At 42.3% G+C, this 17,062-nt stretch overlaps 1 protein-coding gene across 1 annotated transcript in view; it reads right to left on the bottom strand.

Annotated features, from left to right (window-relative positions):
• The window catches only part of MYO9A (myosin IXA), a 301,060-nt gene that overhangs the window by 232,918 nt on the left and 51,080 nt on the right, over positions 1-17,062 (bottom strand). Inside the window, 1 exon segment of the mRNA XM_017895809.1 lies at positions 2,006-2,916. Within this exon segment, the coding sequence (XP_017751298.1) occupies positions 2,006-2,845 (840 nt within the window). The 5' untranslated portion in view covers positions 2,846-2,916.

Genomic DNA, 17,062 nt, shown 5'->3' with positions numbered 1-17,062 from the left:
TTTTTTTTTTTTTTTTTTTGCCCATGAAAATAGCAATTCCAACAAGGTGAACCTTGGCATGACCATGTTTTCCAGTTTTGGAAGTTGACATCTTCACTATTTTGCACGGTTTTCCTTTGAACACCATGAAGCCACTTTTGCGCAAGGTCGAGCACTGCATAGGGTAAGTGCTGGAAGCCCCAGCATCTCCAGTAGTTAAATCAGTTTCATACACCATGGTGAGCTGGGGAGATGGTAGTTTTTCCATGGGAACTTTCAGCAGGCAAAGAGTGCCTTTCACCTGCATACCAGCACGGGTCCCCTACAGCTGCAGAGAAAGAAAGAAAGAAAGAAAGAAAGAAAGAAAGAAAGAAAGAAAGAAAGAGAGAGAGAAAGAGAGAGAGAAAGAAAGAAAGAAATGTTCTTTCTTTCTTTTTTTGAGACGGAGTCTCACTCTGCCAGCCAGGGTGGACTGCAGTGGCCGGATCTCGGCTCACTGTAAGCTCCGCCTCCCGGGTTTACGCCATTCTCCTGCCTCCGCCTCCCGAGTAGCTGGGACTACAGACGCCCGCCACCTCGCCTGGCTAGTTTTTTGTATTTTATTTTTTAGTGCAGACGGGGTTTCACCGTGTTAGGCAGGACGGTCTCGATCTCCTGACCTCGTGATCCACCCGTCTCAGCCTCCCAGAGTGCTGGGATTACAGGCGTGAGCCACCGCGCCCGGCCTGTTACTTACTATAGTCATCATGATGTACTAACAGATCTCTTGACCTTATTCCTCCTATGTAACTAAAAAATTTGTGTCCTTTGACCAATATCTCTCCAATCCCCCCAGCCTTTAGTAACTACCACTTTGCTCTTTGTTTCTATGCATTCAACTTTTCAGATTCCACATATAAGTGAGATTGTGGAGTACTTGTCCTTCTGTATTACCTTTCCTTTGGACATTGGATGGTATTACTTGTAAAACATTCCACAACTAAACATTTTTTCCCATATTCTCTACATTATTACAAGTTTCGATGCTAGGCACAGCTGTTAAGCTTGCAGAAATACAAATACATCAGCAAAAATATTCTCACCAACCATCACAATGCAGTTACAGACAGGACCTGCCTCTGCTTTCTCCCCTTATAGGGGGATATACAATGACTACAGTCATCTCTTTCTTTGCATCATTAATGACCCAAAGACACTCACTTAAAAAAAAAAAAATACCACTGTCACACTCCTCAATCTTCCACACCACCTTTTTTGCTTTCCCATCTTCCAGTTCCTCTTGGTTACTAAAAATAATGTCTACATTTTTATTTAGTTTTACTTCATCTTCTCACATCTATCAAATATTTTTTAAAGATATGTTTAAGAATAAGAACAGTATTTTTCTTTATTTTTTTTAAATTGCTGCTCCTTGTGGAGCAGGGCTACCCTGCAGGCAGTGTGCCCAGAGTAGCAAGAACAGTATTTCTATAGCTTCTCAGCCTTCTGGCTAAGATCAAGTGTAGTTACGTTTTTATCAGTTTAATATCTGGAATATCGTCTATCCAAAGACAATTTTGTTTGTTTGTTTTGTTCTGTTTTTGAGACAGAGTTTCGCTCTTGTTGCTCAGACTACAGTACAATGGCATGATCTCGACTCACCACAACCTCCACCTCCCGGGTTCAAACAATTCTCCCGCCTCAGCCTCCCGACTAGCTAGGATTACAGGCATGCACCACCACGCCTGGCTAATTTTTTTTTGTATTTTCAGTAGAGACGGGTTTCTCCATGTTGGTCAGGCTGGTCTGGAACTCCTGACCTCAGGCGATCCACCTACCTCGGCCTCCCAAAGTGCTGGGATTACAGGCATGAGCCACTGCGCCCAGCCCTAAAAGAGTTTTTGAAGCAGGGAGATGGAATAGGATCTTGCTTGATCTACTCCACATGTCAATCTGGTATTGCAATACTCCAGGAATGGTGACCACCCCCCACCTCAAAGGATAAAAATTAAAATTAAAATCAAAAACAGTATTTCTATATGTTTACCTCAAGTACTGGTCCAGCTCCAAGAATAATCTGTTCTACTCCACTGGCAAATCCTTTCTGACTGAGAGCAGTAAGGTGGTGAATAAGAAAGTTTGTGCTTTGAGTCTTCCCAGAACCACTCTCTCCCGAAATCACGATGCACTGATTCTTTTTGCGCTGAAGCATGGCATGATAAGCTACATCAGCCACAGCATAAATGTGGGGCTCAAGTTTTCCCAGTTGGTGGTTATCATACATTTTGACATATTTGGGGTTATAAATAGGAAGAAACTTGAATGGGTTAATAACTATTAGAATACTGCCAACATAGGTATAAATTTTTTCATGCTTAAAGCGATTTCGTAGGTTTTCTAAGAGAGTTTTCTCATTCAAATCAGGTAAACTACATAAATCATCAAAGTCTTTCTGTTGAGGCTGTGGAAGAAAACCCCGTTCCATCATCCTGCGACGTTCTTCTGTTACTCGTAGCCATGACTGCAGGCTACCATAATGGATTGATCCATCAAGGTTTTTCTCTCTCAGAAGAAAGCGGTAGTCCTCTCCGCTTAAGCGATTTTCCAGAGCCATTCGGGGCCACATCATCATTCGCTGAACTGGACAGTCTGTTGGATTGAGAATCCATTCTTCTCCACCAAATTCCTTTACCTCTGCTAGAACATAACATTTTGTTTTGTCAAGATGAAGTTTGTTTATAAGAGACTCAATCACCTCAGCAGCTGTGGAGTTTTTTCTGGCAGGAATAGGACAGTAGATTGTCCCTTCTGAAATAGTCCCAGGATAGATCCGTAATGTATGTTCATTATCTTCAAAGCGTCGTCTTCCTCCATCATTTATATTCATATTGGATCCTGTCCCATCAGCATGGATAGTATATGTTCAAAGTCGTGCAAACCATTTTCTTGGTAAAATAACTGTAACATAAAAGATGCAAAATATTTAGAAGTAAATATGCATTGCTTTCTGATGTTCAAGAAAGAAAAGCTTAACAAGCATGTTGATTACATCTTCTAAAACACAAAATACTAACTCGTGTCTTAGCACAGCAACAGTTTCATTGAGACCACATAATATTAAGTTTCACTGTCCAAATTTAGGCACTTTCTAAAAATAGTAACTTGCCAAAAAAAATATATTTCAATGTTTTATTATACAAAAATCCAAAGAGTACAAAGAAAAAATTTTCCCCTGCTGTCTCAAATGTCTGTAAGGAACTTGTGATTAGAACCAAGTTCTTTCCTTATACTTAACAAAGACTGGATTAAGACAGAATAATCATGCAAATCTAATTGCCCTGTACCCAAAATTTCTTAAGGATAAAGCAAAAACAAGAAAGAATGCCAACAATGGAGCAAACATTTTGTAAAATTTGTTAAAAACAGTAAGAAGACAGATAAACAGAGAAATTACATAAAACCAAGAAAATGATAAGAGAAACCAACTAAAGAGATAGACATATATTTTCAAGGAATTCTAGGCTCTCACTCCCTCCCTCCCACAAGGTGGGAAGGAGAAGGGAGTTTGGCAAGAGCAATAAAAGAATCCTTCCCCCGACTTGCTGAGCAAATTTAACAAAATTATACAACTAGGCACCACTACAAATTTTATTCAGCTTCCCTTTGTCCTTCAATGCTACCACTATATCTTTTTACCTAACCTTATTTATTGCATTCCTTACAAGTATTCTGCATTTTCTTCCCATCTTCTCAAACCTCATACACAGTATATCACACTTCTAGAAGAATGATTTCAACTTTTATACCTCACTGAGAAAATAGTGATTTCCTTCAAATGGCTTCTCCAACTCAAAATTTATTCCTATACCTATCTTATTCCATTCCTGTCTTCTACTGAGAAATATGCCCCACACACTTTCCAGGGCTGATAAAACCTATTTGTTATCATCTTCATTAGTTAGTTATATGCCCCCCAAAAAACCACTCTCATGTGTCATCAATATTTCCCTTATTTATTTCATCCTTTAACATATAAGGATGATGTGCTATTAAAAAAATAAGAAGAAGAAATACTTTCAGTTACTTCACTTTTTTTGTTTTTTGTTTTGTTTTGTTTTTTTGAGACAGGGTCTTGTTCTGTCGCCCAGGCTAGAGTACAGCGACGTGACCTTGGCTCACTGCACCCTCCATCTCCCGGGCTCAGGTGATCCTCTCACCTCAACCTGGCTGGGACTACAGGTGTGCGCCACCTTGCCTGGCTAAATTTTTGTATTTTTAGTAGAGACGGGGTTTCAACATGTTGCCTAGGGTACTCTCTATTCTCTCATACTACTACATATTTGTCAGAGTCTTCTAATCAAGAAACTATTTTTTCCCTTTTGCCAAGATAGTCTTTCAAACACAGAGATTAATACAGAACATACAAAAAAACCCCAGCCATATAGGCCAGGTGGTGGCTCATACCTGTAATCTCAGCACTTTGGGAGGCCAAGGCGGGCGGATCACCTGAGGTCAGGAGTTTGAGATCAGCCTGGCCAACATGGTGAAACCCTGTCTCTACTAAAAATACAAAATTAGCCAGGCAAGGTGGCATGTCCCTGTAATCCCAGTTACCCCAGAGGCCTGAGGCAGGAGAATCACTTGAGCCTGGGAGGCAGAGGTTACAGTGAGCTGAGGTCGCACCCCTGCACTCCAGCTTGGAAAAAAATTTAAAAATAAACTAGTTAGGAAAGGATAAACATTTCACTGTGGTACTGGTTCAACTGCTAATCTGAGTTGAAGTGAAGAAAATTAACAGTCCTATCTCATAGCATACTAAAAATAGATTCCATCTATGGATTTGTACCTATCAATCTGTTCTGGACTCTATATTCTATTCCATAGGTCTATTTTTCCTCCCCGAACCTCTGTTAATTACTATAGTCCTATAATAAATTTTGGTATCTGAAGGGCACATTACCTTAATGTGTTGTTCTTTACAAATTTTACGTTGGCTATTTACTCTACCATAAAAATGTTTAAGTTCACATGTTTACTATCATGAATAAAAACCTTTTCAGATTTTAATACTGCATTGATTTTACAGATTAATATTGGACAGAACTGACATCTTATTGACTCATTCACGAACACCATGCTGTTGGCTTTTAAAAATTACAACTATATTTTTCACTTCTAAAGTTTTTGTCATTTTCAAATCCACCTGATCTTTTTTCTGCCGGTTTACATTCCAAAATTATTTATACGTAAGGGCTATTACTCCTTTTCTTTTTGAAAATCCTGAGTATGTGATTTAATATTTTTCAGACTAACATTGAAACGTCATCCAGACTGAACTGCTCTTCTGGTTGTTTATTTCATATCTTCCTTAGCATGAGATGACTTCGTATGTTTGAGAATTTAGCTTTACAAGTGGACTTTTGATAGAACTTCTTTTGTTTTTCATACAAACACTTACTGAGAACCTGTTTACTACTTTTTTAAGAGAACCACAGTATCATAAATATATTTTTTAACTAAAAACTTTTGGTATTAAATGATCAATTGATATTCAAATTTCCTCAGTTATCTCATAAATATTTTTCTTACAGGTAGTCTACATGGAGATTCTGCTCTACAATAACAATGAGGATATACTCTGAGTTACCAAGTTCCTAGTTGCATAGCTATGTTTAGTTTCCTGAATCTCTAAGTATTTGGTTCATATAAGCTATGGCATCTGGCAGCAGTCAGCAGCAAATCTTACAGCCAGGGAGGCTGTGACCTGTACCACTCCAGAAGATGTGCTAAGTCAAGGGGTCCCCAACCACTGGGCCATGGACCAGTGCCAGTCCATGGCCTGTCAGGAATTGGGCCGCACAGCAGAAGATGAGCAGCAAGCAAGTGAGCATTACTGCCTGGGCTCTGCCTCCTGTCAGATAGTCAGCAGCATTAGATTGTCATGGAAGCATAAGCACTATTGTGAACTGCACATGCAAGGGATCTAGATTGCATGCTCCTTATGAGAATCTAACTAATGCCTGATGACCTAATACCTGATGATCTGAGGCAGACTAGTTTCATCCCGAAACCATCCCCTACTACCCCATCTGTGGAAAAACTGTCATCTATGAAACCAGTCCCTGGTGCCAAAAAGGTTAAAGACCATTGTACTAAGTAACTACAATCTAATCCCTAAAGTTGTATAATATGGCAGCTCTGGAAGTAAACTCAGAAACATCTTTTTTAACAGAGGAGTCCTATCTTGGTCCACTGTTTCCAACAATAAGCCCAACTCTAATTACAATTCCCTATTACTTCAAAGCACCCAAAACCTCACCTGCTCCTTCCTGAAACACAGAAATGTTTACGTTTTTTGAGTCCTAGTTTTGTCAATTTGGTTTTATCTTTGTTATTTTATCAATTACTGCTTTTTTTTTTGGTTTTCGTTTTACAAAAAGGAGGGTTTGTCTCAAAATACCACTCAGAAATCCATCTTGATCACAAGCCAGTCCTTGCTAAAATACTTCAAAAATCTGTATTTGCAAATGCGAGACATGAGCTTTCATTAAAATCATCTGGGGAACTTTTTCAAAACATGTATTACCGGCCAGGCATGGTGGCTCATGCCTGTAATCCCAGCATTTTGGGAGGCCCAGGCAGGTGGATCACGAGGTCAGGAGATGAGGACCATCCTGGTTAACATGGTGAAACTCCATCTCTACGGACAATACAATAATTAGCCGGGCGTGGTGGCGGGCACCTGTAGTCCCAGCTACTCGGGAGGCTGAGGCAGGAGAATGGCATGAACCCGGGAGGCGGAGCTTGCAGTGAGCCAAGATCACGCCACTGCGCTCCAGCCTGGGCGACAAGAGTGACACTCCATCTCTAAATAAATAAATAAATAAATATATTTTTTAAATGTACATTACCAGGCTCAACAATAGTTATGAGCTGAGGAAATGTAGGTAATTCTGTTATTGCTGATCCAGAAAATCGTATTTGAAAATCACTGTATTCCCAAGTGTTTGGGAACTCACTTTCTACTCCCTTACCACTCTTACCACATAGCAAGCTACCTGACAACGCTCTGGAAAAGTCACGAAATTCCAGAGTTGGTAATCCAAAGGTCTTTCCTCATTCTTCATTTTAACACACCACACTATGGCATGACTAAAGCAGCCGATTTCTAGTTCTTGAAAGTGTCCTCACATAGTTATTTTTCTTGTAGTCTTCCTGATAGTCTTGCTCTTTTTCTTACTCACTCCTACAGCTCCTTTTCCATTAACTCATTTTATTTTGTTGTTGTTTTGTTTTGTTTTTGTATTTGTTTTTGTTTTATAGAGCCAGGGTCTGTCTCTGTCATGCAGGTTGGAGTACAGTGACACAATCATGGCTCACTGCAGCCTCAACTTTCTGGGCTCAAGTGATCCTCCTGCCTCAGTCTCCCGAGTAGCTGTGACTATAAGTGCATGCCACCAATGGCAGCAGCGGCCCATCAACAGCGGCCACTGCCATGACACCAGCTGCAGTGGGGAGGTGCAGCCAGGACTGCATGCTCCATGGAGGCAGCAGAAGCCAGGAACAGGTGGGAGCCCCGCCACCTTCTGAGTTGACAGGGCAGGAGTTTCACGCTCCCTGGGTGCAGCTGTGGCCACCCATCCAGGTGCGCTGCAGACCGGGGCATCACTGTGTTCTTGGGGGATGGAAGTAGGCAGGAGCCCCACCCTCCCAGGCACAGCTTCAGCCGCCCAACCTGCAGCTGCAGACCCAGGCATCTCTGCACTCTCAGAGGCCTGGGAAGGCCCCCTGNTCCCGAGTAGCTGTGACTATAAGTGCATGCCACCAATGGCAGCAGCGGCCCATCAACAGCGGCCACTGCCATGACACCAGCTGCAGTGGGGGAGGTGCAGCCAGGACTGCATGCTCCATGGAGGCAGCAGAAGCCAGGAACAGGTGGGAGCCCCGCCACCTTCTGAGTTGACAGGGCAGGAGTTTCACGCTCCCTGGGTGCAGCTGTGGCCACCCATCCAGGTGCGCTGCAGACCGGGGCATCACTGTGTTCTTGGGGGATGGAAGTAGGCAGGAGCCCCACCCTCCCAGGCACAGCTTCAGCCGCCCAACCTGCAGCTGCAGACCCAGGCATCTCTGCACTCTCAGAGGCCTGGGAAGGCCCCCTGCCCAGACCCTGCAGGTTCAGAAGTGTTTGCTCCCACTGCCTGGCCTCTTCTCACTCCCAGCACCCACTCCAATCTCAGAGCAAGATTGGGTCCGAGCCTGGGCACTGTCAAAGTCTGGTCAAGTGTGCGCACGCTCCAGATAGCACTGATACACCAGTCCCCTGCCACCTCGGCCCCCTCTAAACTTTGGGCGCCTACAAACGCTAGAGGGAGGCCATGGGGGTACTGAGGGCAGTTCAGTGCTGGCCTGTAGGTGCCCCCTGTCACAAACAGCCTGGGCACCATGAACAGCAGCAGGAGGCAGACAGGCTCCTGGGCAAAAGGAGGCAGGTCCCTGGTGAAGCCCCACCTTCAAGCCAGGGAAGGCCTGAAGCCTGGGGACAAGGCTTTCCATTGGCACCTGATGACCAGAGTGGGAACTTGTGGTGCTTTCTCCAGGCCCACCCATAGTTGTCCATGAACCAATGAGTACACACTTCCTCCCTGCTGAGACCTATAAAAGCCCAAACTCAGCCAGACTTGAGGAGACAACCACCTGCCAGTTGCAGAGAAAAGGTGCCCACCCCAGGGTCTCCTCTCTGCCGAGAGCTGAGATGACGGGACAACCAGCTGCAGGGAGAAGCTACCCACCCCGGGGTCTCCTCTGCTGAGAGCTGAAGAGTTATGCAACAACTACAGAGAGGAGCTACCCACTCCATGGTCTCCACTCTGCTGAGAGCTGAACACTCATCAGGATACCCTGGTTGCAGAGAGGAGCTACCCACTGCAAGTCTCCTCTGAGCTGTTCTATCACTCAATAAAGCTCCTCTTCACCTTGCTCACCTTCCACTTCTCCACATACCTCATTCCTCCTGGGTGCAGAACAAGAACTCAGGACCTGCCAAATGGCAGGGCTAAAAGAGCCATAATACAAACAGGGCTGAAATACGCCCCTTGCTCATAGGCAACAGGAGAGAAGGGACCTTCACGGATCCCAGACCTGGGGGGTCCCTGAGCCAAGGCTGTGACACCCTCTTTGAGGCTCTGCGGTTCCTGGCATCTCCAAGCTTCCGAACACCACTGCATTCCCCAGTGCCAGCCGTGGAAGCTGCTTATGGTACGCCTGGTCCAGCCACAGCCTTGCAGGGAAGCCAGCGCCTGTGCCTGCACCCGGAGCTGCCTGCCCCACTGCAGCCAGCATGCTCCGCTGTGTACAGTGGCCAAACTCCTCGCTCACTCACACAACCCTCGCCACTCCATGCCTGGCTCACCTTTGGTAGGTGTGGGATCCAGGCTGGTAGTGCAAGCCAAAAATAGTCTGCCATTAAGAGTGAGCAGAACAAGCCCAGCAGACCCAAGAAAAACTCAGGCAAAGGCGCCACTGGCCACAGACGTTTCCAGCCAGAAAAGTATCATCCCAAGAAGTATCACCCCATAGCAAGATGGAATGCTGCCCAGGCTGGTCCACAAAGCCAAAATTTTGTATAAAATTTTACTATATGCTCCTTTACAGGAAAATTTTGCTGATCGTTGTTCTAGGGTAGCCACTAAAAAATATTTTTTTAGGCTGGGCCTGGTGGCTCACGCCTGTAATCCCAGCACTTTGGGAGGCTGAGGCAGGCGGATCACTTAAGGTCAGGAGTTTGAGACCAGCCTGGCCAATATGGTGAAACCCTGTTCCTACTAAAAAGTACCAAAAAAAGTAGCCAGGCAGGGTGGTGCGTGCCTGTAATCCCAACTATTCGGGAGGCTGAGGCAGGAGAATCGCTTGAATTCAGGAGGCGCAGGTTGCAATAAGCCAAGATCACACCACTGCATTCTAGCCTGGGCAACTGAGCGCAACTCCATCTCAAAAAAAAAAAAAGATTTTTTAAGTATAACTTTCCATGTGGCACAGATACACCACGGAATACTATGCAGTCATAAAAAAGAATGAGATAACGTTCCTTTATAGCGACATGGATGGAGCTGGAGGCTATTATTCTAAGTAAACTAATGCAAGAACAGAAAACCTAACTCTGCACTTCTAAATGGGAGCTAAAAACTGAGTACACATGAACACAAAGAAGGGACCAATAGACACCAGAGCCTACTTGAGGGTGAAGGGTGGGAGGAAGGCGAGAATCAAAAAACTACCTATCGGGTACCGTGCTTATTATCTGGGTAACAAAATAATCTGTACACCAAACCCCTGCAACTCACAATTTATCTAAAGAACCCACCTGTACATGTACTCCTGAAATTAAAAGTTATAAATAAGTGTAACTTTCCAACTAGTAGAGTGAAAAAATAGAATAATAAGTTCAAAAGAAAGCAAGAAAGGAGAAGGGAAAAAAGTCAGAATAGGTGGATCAAATAGAAAACAAATAGTAAAGTTTTAAGCTAAATACAACAGTAATTATATTATATTACATGTAAATGCTTCAGTTAAAAAACAAAGATGGTCAGATCAAATTTTTAAAATTCAACTATCTGCTATTTTCAGTAGACACACATCTATAACATGAGGATGCAGAATCAGAAAGTTTTGTTTTTTTTTTAAAGGAGAAGAAATACCATACAAACACTAGCCAAAAGAAAGCTGGTATAATTAAAAAAAAAAAAAAAAAAAAAAAAAAAAAAAAAAAGCTGGTATAATCAAAATAACATCAAGCAAAACAGGAAAAGAAAATTGAATTAAATATCTCTTAAGGGATTTTTTTAGCCCTTCCATACTATTATTTTAGGCTTAGGCCTGAGACAAAGGTCTCTGGATATCACTGGTGTTCTTGAAAAGAAGTACAAAACAGAAAAAGATTACGGAAGTTAAGGAGGAAGCCACAGAGTGGCAAGTAAGTAGTTAGCAGATGTTGATCAAATCTGCTACAAAGAAAGCAGGAGTAAGGCCGGGCACAGTGGCTCACGTCGGTAATCCTAGCACTTTGGGGGGCCGAGGCGGGAGAATACAAGGTCAGGAGTTCAAGACCAGCCTAGCCAAGATGGTGAAATCCCTTCTCTACTAAAAATACAAAAATTAGCCGGGCGTGGTGGCACGTGCCTGTAGCCCCAGCTGCTCAGGAGGCTGAGGCAGGACAATCGCTTGAATCCGGGAGGCGGAGGTTGCAGTGAGTGGAGATCATGCCACTGCACTCCAGCCTGGAGACAGAGTGAGACTCTGTCTCAAAAAAAAAAAAAAAGAAAGAAAGCAGGAGTATTGTGAGTGAAATGTTTATTAGTTAGGGGGCTTGGGAACACAACTCTATGACTATAAATATAGGATCAAGCAAGGAAGCAGAAACTAAAAACTGAAGAAAAAGAGAAAGAAGGTCTAACTGGTGAGCCAAAGTTTCTTGGTAAGCAAGACTAAATGAGATTAAGGTCAAAGGTGGACAGATGTCTCTCAGAAAGGGGGAAAAAAAAAAGGACACTATTTTACTGAAAGAATTTAAAAAAATTTGCAGAGAAACAGAATTTGAGGTAAGATGTGACAAGAGTGCATATCAGCTAATCATTACTACATAGAATACAGAAGCCCAAGTTTTACCTATAGCAGATCAATGTCAAGTAAAAACAAAAGTGGGTGCTGACAGAAAACACATTTTGTACTATTTCAGTTGAAGAAAATGTAATGGAAGAAATAAATTATCAAGCTGGGCACAGTGGTGCATGCCTATAGTCATAGCTATTTGAAAGGCTGAGGTGGGAGGATTGCTTGAGCACAGGAGTTCACGACCAGCCCGGGCAATATTTAAGACACCATCTCTAAATAAACAAAATGTTAATAGTTGGCAGGCCACATGTAGAATGAAAACCTCTCACCTTACACAAAAATCAACTCAAAATGGATCAAGGACTTAAATCTAAGACCTGAATAAAAATTCTACAAGATAATGTCAGAAAACCTTTCCAGGCTTTGGCTTAGGCAAAGACTTTATGATCAAGAACCCAAAAGCAAATGCAACAAAACAAAGATGAACAGATGGGACTTAATTAAACTAAAAGCCTCTGCACAGAAAAGAAACAGCAAACAGACAACCCACAGAGTGGAAGAAAATCTTCACAATGTATATATCCAATAAAGGACTAACATCCAGAAACTACAAGGAACTCAAACAAATTAGCAAGAAAAACAATCTCATCCAAAAGTAGGCTAAGGACATGAATAGACAATTCTCAAAAGAAGATATACAAAAGGTCAACAAACATGAAAAAATGCTCAACATCATTAATGATGAGGGAAATGCAAAACAAAATAACAATGTGATACCACCCTACTCCTGCAAGAATGGCCAAAAAAAAAAAAAATCAAAAAAATAATAGATGTTGGCAGCAATGTGGTGAAAAGAGAATACACTTTTACACTGCTGGTGGGAATGTAAAATAGTACAACCACTATAAAAACACAGCATGGAGATCCCTTAAAGAATTAAAAGTAGGCCAGGTGCAGTGGCTCACGCCTATAATCCCAGCACTTTGGGAAGCCAAGGCGGGTGGATCACTTGAGGTCAGGAGTTCGAGACCAGCCTGACCAACATGGCGAAACCCCACCCATACTAAAAATACGAAAACTTAGCTGCGCATGGTGGCATGTGCCTGTAGCCCCAACTACTCAGGAGACTGAGGCATGAGAATCACTTGAACCCAGGAGGCAAAGTTTACAGTGAGCCCAAATCATGCCACTGCACTCCAGCCTAGGCAACAGGGTATCACCCAGTTGCCACTACTGAGTATCTACCTGGAGAAAAAGAAGTCATTTACACAAAAAAAGATACTCCCACAGGCATGTTTATAGCAGCACAATTCACAACTGCAAAAATATAGAACCAGCCCAACTGCCCATCAATCAATGAGTGGACAAAGAAATTGTGGTCAATATACACCATGGAATACTACTCAGCCATAAAAAGGAACAAAATAATGGCATTCACAGTGACCTGGATAGAACTGGAGACCATTATTCTAAGTGAAGTAACTCAGGAATGGAAAAACCAAACATCATATGTTCTCACTCATAAGCAGGAGCTAAGCTATGAGGATTCAAAGACCTAAGAATGACACGATGAACTCTGGGGACTTGGGGGAAAGGGTAGGAGGTGGGTGAGGGATAACAAATGGGATATAGTGTATACTGCTCAGGCGATAGGTGCACCAAAATCTCAGAAATCACCACTAAAGAACTTACTCAGCCAGGCGCAGTGGCTCACGCCTGTTAATCCCAGTACTTTGGGAGGCCGAGGCAAGCCAATCACTTGAGGTCAGGAGTTCAAGACCAGCCTGGTCAACACGGCAAAACCCCGTCTCTACTAAAAATACAAAAATGGCCGGGCACAGTGGCTCACACCTGTAATCCCAGCACTTTGGGAGGCTGAGGCGGACAGCTCACCTGAGGTCAGGAGTTCAAGACTAGCCTGGCCAACATGGCAAAACCCTGTCTTTACTAAAAGTACAAAAATTAGCCGGGCATGGTGGGTGCTTGTAATCCCAGCTACTCAGGAGGCTGAGGCAGGAGAATCGCTTGAACCTGAGAGGCGGAGGTTGCAGTGAGCCAAGATTGTACCTCTGTACTCCAGCCTGGGCGACAAGAGCAAGACTCTGTCCCAGGAAAAAACAAAAATTAGCCGGGTGTGGTGGCACATGCCTGTAATCTCAGCTATTTGGGAGGCTGAGGCAGAATCACTTGAACCCGGGAGGCGGAGGTTGCAGTGAGCACAGATCACACCACTGAACTCCAGCCTTGATGACAGAGTGAGATTCCATCTCAAAATAAAATTAAAATAAAAAAAACTTACTTATGCAACCAAGCATCACTTGTTCCCCAAAAACCTATGAAAATAAAATATAAAACAAAATGTGAGTTATTGTATGACACACTAGTTTATGTGTATCAGCTTAGCCTGACCAGTAAGTACTCTGACAACTTTTATACATAAAACATTTATATATATAAATGACAGCTGACCGTAAGAATAAAACAATACACGTAAAGAACTAAGCACATTATTGGCATTTACATAGCAATCAGACAACGCTGTACCTTTTATATAGAAAATTATTTAATATTCTTTTTATTCTCTATCTCAATGAAGACAGTTCAAAAGCATATGCTAACAGTATACGCTAACGTGGTAAGAAAGTTGCTGTGGTTCAGCAGGGTGTGGTTCAGAATAGGCCAGCTTATGATGTTATTCATTGGACTGAGTTAGAAGGGACTAATTATAGAGGAAAACTGTGGTGAAGAAAGAAAACAGGGAATAAAGACTTTCCTTTAAACTAGAAGTCCAGTTAAAGAAATAAAAAAGTACCTAAAGATTTTTAATGCAGTGTTCTGTGCAGTATTCTGCAGTGTTAATAAAATTTACTTTTCAAAAAATATAATGTTGTTTTTGCTTTTTTATCAAATCCCCAAGACTATTCTCTTTATTTAAAAAAAAAAGTGTCCTTTCTCTTTATGCGTGCTTTATCATAGGTCTCTACTGATAAATGTTAGTAAGAAAGATCATACATTGTCGGCCAGGCATGGTGGCTCATGCCTGTAATCCCAGCACTTTGGTAAGTCAAGGCAGATGGATCGCTTGAGGTCAGGAGTTTAAGACCAGCCTGGCCATCATGGTGAAACCCCATCTCTACTAAAAAAAAAAAAAAAAAAATACAGGCCAGGCGTGGTGGATCATGCTTGCAATCTCAACACTTTGGGAGGCCGAGGCAGGCGTCTCACAAGGTCAGGAGTTTGAGACCAGGCTGGACAACATGGTGAAACTCGGTCTCTACTAAAAATACAAAACAAAAAATTAGCCGGGCGTGGTGGCACGCGCCTGTAATCCCAGCTACTCAGGAGGCCGAGGCAGGAGAATCGCTTGAACCTGGAAGTCAGAGGTTGCAGTGAGCCAAGACTGAGCCACTGCACTCCCACCCTGGGTGACAGAGTGAGATTCTGTCCAAAAAAAAGAAAAGAAAAGATCATACATTGTCATCCAGTAGCAAGAAAAGTACAACTGGGCCGGGCACGGTGGCTCATGCCTGTAATTCCAGCACTTTGGGAGGCCGAGGCAGGTGGATCACGAGGTCAGGAGATCAAGACCATCCTGGCAAACACGGTGAAACCCCGTCTCTATTAAAAATACAAAAAAAAAAAAAAAAAAACTAGCCGGGCGTGGTGGTGGGCACCTGTAGTCCCAGCTTCTTGGAAGGCTGAGGAAGGAGAATGGCATGAACCCGGGAGGCGGCAGAGCCTGCAGTGAGCAGAGATCGCGCCACTGCACTCTAGCCTGGGCGACAGAGCAAGACTCCGTCTCAAAAAAAAAAAGAAAAGTAGAACTGAATCAAGCAAATGTACTATGCATTTAAAAAGTAAAAAAGAAAAAAAAATTGAACTTTAATGTTGAAAAAATAACTCAAACCAAAGGTCTCATAGTACATACAGAAAACACTATAATATCAAAGGCAAGATCTATTTGAGAAAACATTACTGATTTGCATATGGCTATAAATATCATTGGGGAGAGTTATTAAACATTTTGAATTTTAGATAAATAACTATGGGGAACTTGTGTTCATGATCTAATATTTCTTCATTCTTTAGTGCTTACAATTAGAGTGTTCCACAAATAAATATAGTCACTACCATACAAATGTTTAATCACATATATAAACATATATGTAACTTATTTTGATATGTAAACATTTAGATATGTAAACTTTGCAAACTATGTATTTAGAAGTAAATTTGCTTTTTAAAAGCCCCCAAATACTCTTTTTACAAACCCATTTCCTCTTCTTCCTAGGCACACAACTAGACTTTATTTCCCAATCTTCCCTGGGGTTACATGTGGACACATGATCAAGTCCTAGGCAAATGGTATGTGGGGCAGAGACTATGTACATTCTCTCCAGGCTGAGCCAAAAAAAAAAAAAAAAAAAAAACCTCTAAAAGCATCTGCCTTCCCTAGTCTGCTATAAGAATGGAGACAACCTGGGGAAAAGCTCGAAGGCCCCAAGGGACACAGAGCCACTAGGGGGAAGGAGTCTTGGTCCCAAAGGACCACACACAGAAGAGTGTCTACCATCACCCCACCTCTATCCACCTAAATTGGACTGTGATATAAATGAGAAATAAACTTTACTTGTATAGAGCTGCTGATATTTAGAGGGTGTTTAGGTATAGTAGTTGGGCTACCCTGACTAATGCACTATTATAAAAATTTTCCAAACCCTCTCCTATAAGGAATCCTGTCAGGAAATTCCTCTTATATTCAATCCATCAATAAGCACTATAGGTCTGCCTTTAAAATACATTCTGAACCTATTTTCTTATCATTCCCATCTCTATCACCTGCTACAAGCCCTATCATTCTCTCACCTGAATTAGTGAAAAAGCATGGTATCCTCCCTTCTATCATTGCTCTACTATAGTCTATTTTTCCACACAGCAGGCAGAGTCACCCTTTTTAAAGGAAAATCAAACCATGCCACTCTACTTCAATGGCTCTCAACACAAATAAAACTGAAAGCTCTTATTGTGGTCTAAAAGGGCCTACATTATTTCACCCCCTCAAATTTCATCTTTCTCTCACTCCACTGAAGCCTCAGTGGTCTTTTTTTTTCTGTTTTTAAGTTTATTCCTAATTCAGAATCTTTCCACTTCCTTCCTGGTCCCTCTACTTGAACCTTCTTTCATAACACTGAGGTCTCTGTTCAAATTTCAAATCCTCAGCAAAGGTTTTCCTTAGGATACTATCTAAAATAATCCTCTATCCCCCATCTTCCATCATTCTATTCCCTTATCCTGATTTATTTTTATGAAAGAATTTGATTTATTACCTAAAATTATATCTTATTTTTTGTTTGTTTGTTTACTGTCTTACTTCTCCATTAAAAGGTAAGTGGCTTCGTCCTTCCCATCATGGGTATCCACAGCTCAAAAATTTATTTGTTGAAGAAATAAATTCACATATGCATTAATCTATTTTAGCAATCATTTTTCTTGCTTA

The sequence above is a fragment of the Rhinopithecus bieti genome, unplaced genomic scaffold (genome assembly GCF_001698545.2).
Source record: "Rhinopithecus bieti isolate Rb0 unplaced genomic scaffold, ASM169854v2 scaffold_27022, whole genome shotgun sequence".
Classification (NCBI taxonomy): domain Eukaryota; kingdom Metazoa; phylum Chordata; class Mammalia; order Primates; family Cercopithecidae; genus Rhinopithecus; species Rhinopithecus bieti.
The sequence above is the reverse complement of the archived record's forward strand: the minus strand, read 5'-3'. Positions and strand labels throughout refer to the sequence as shown.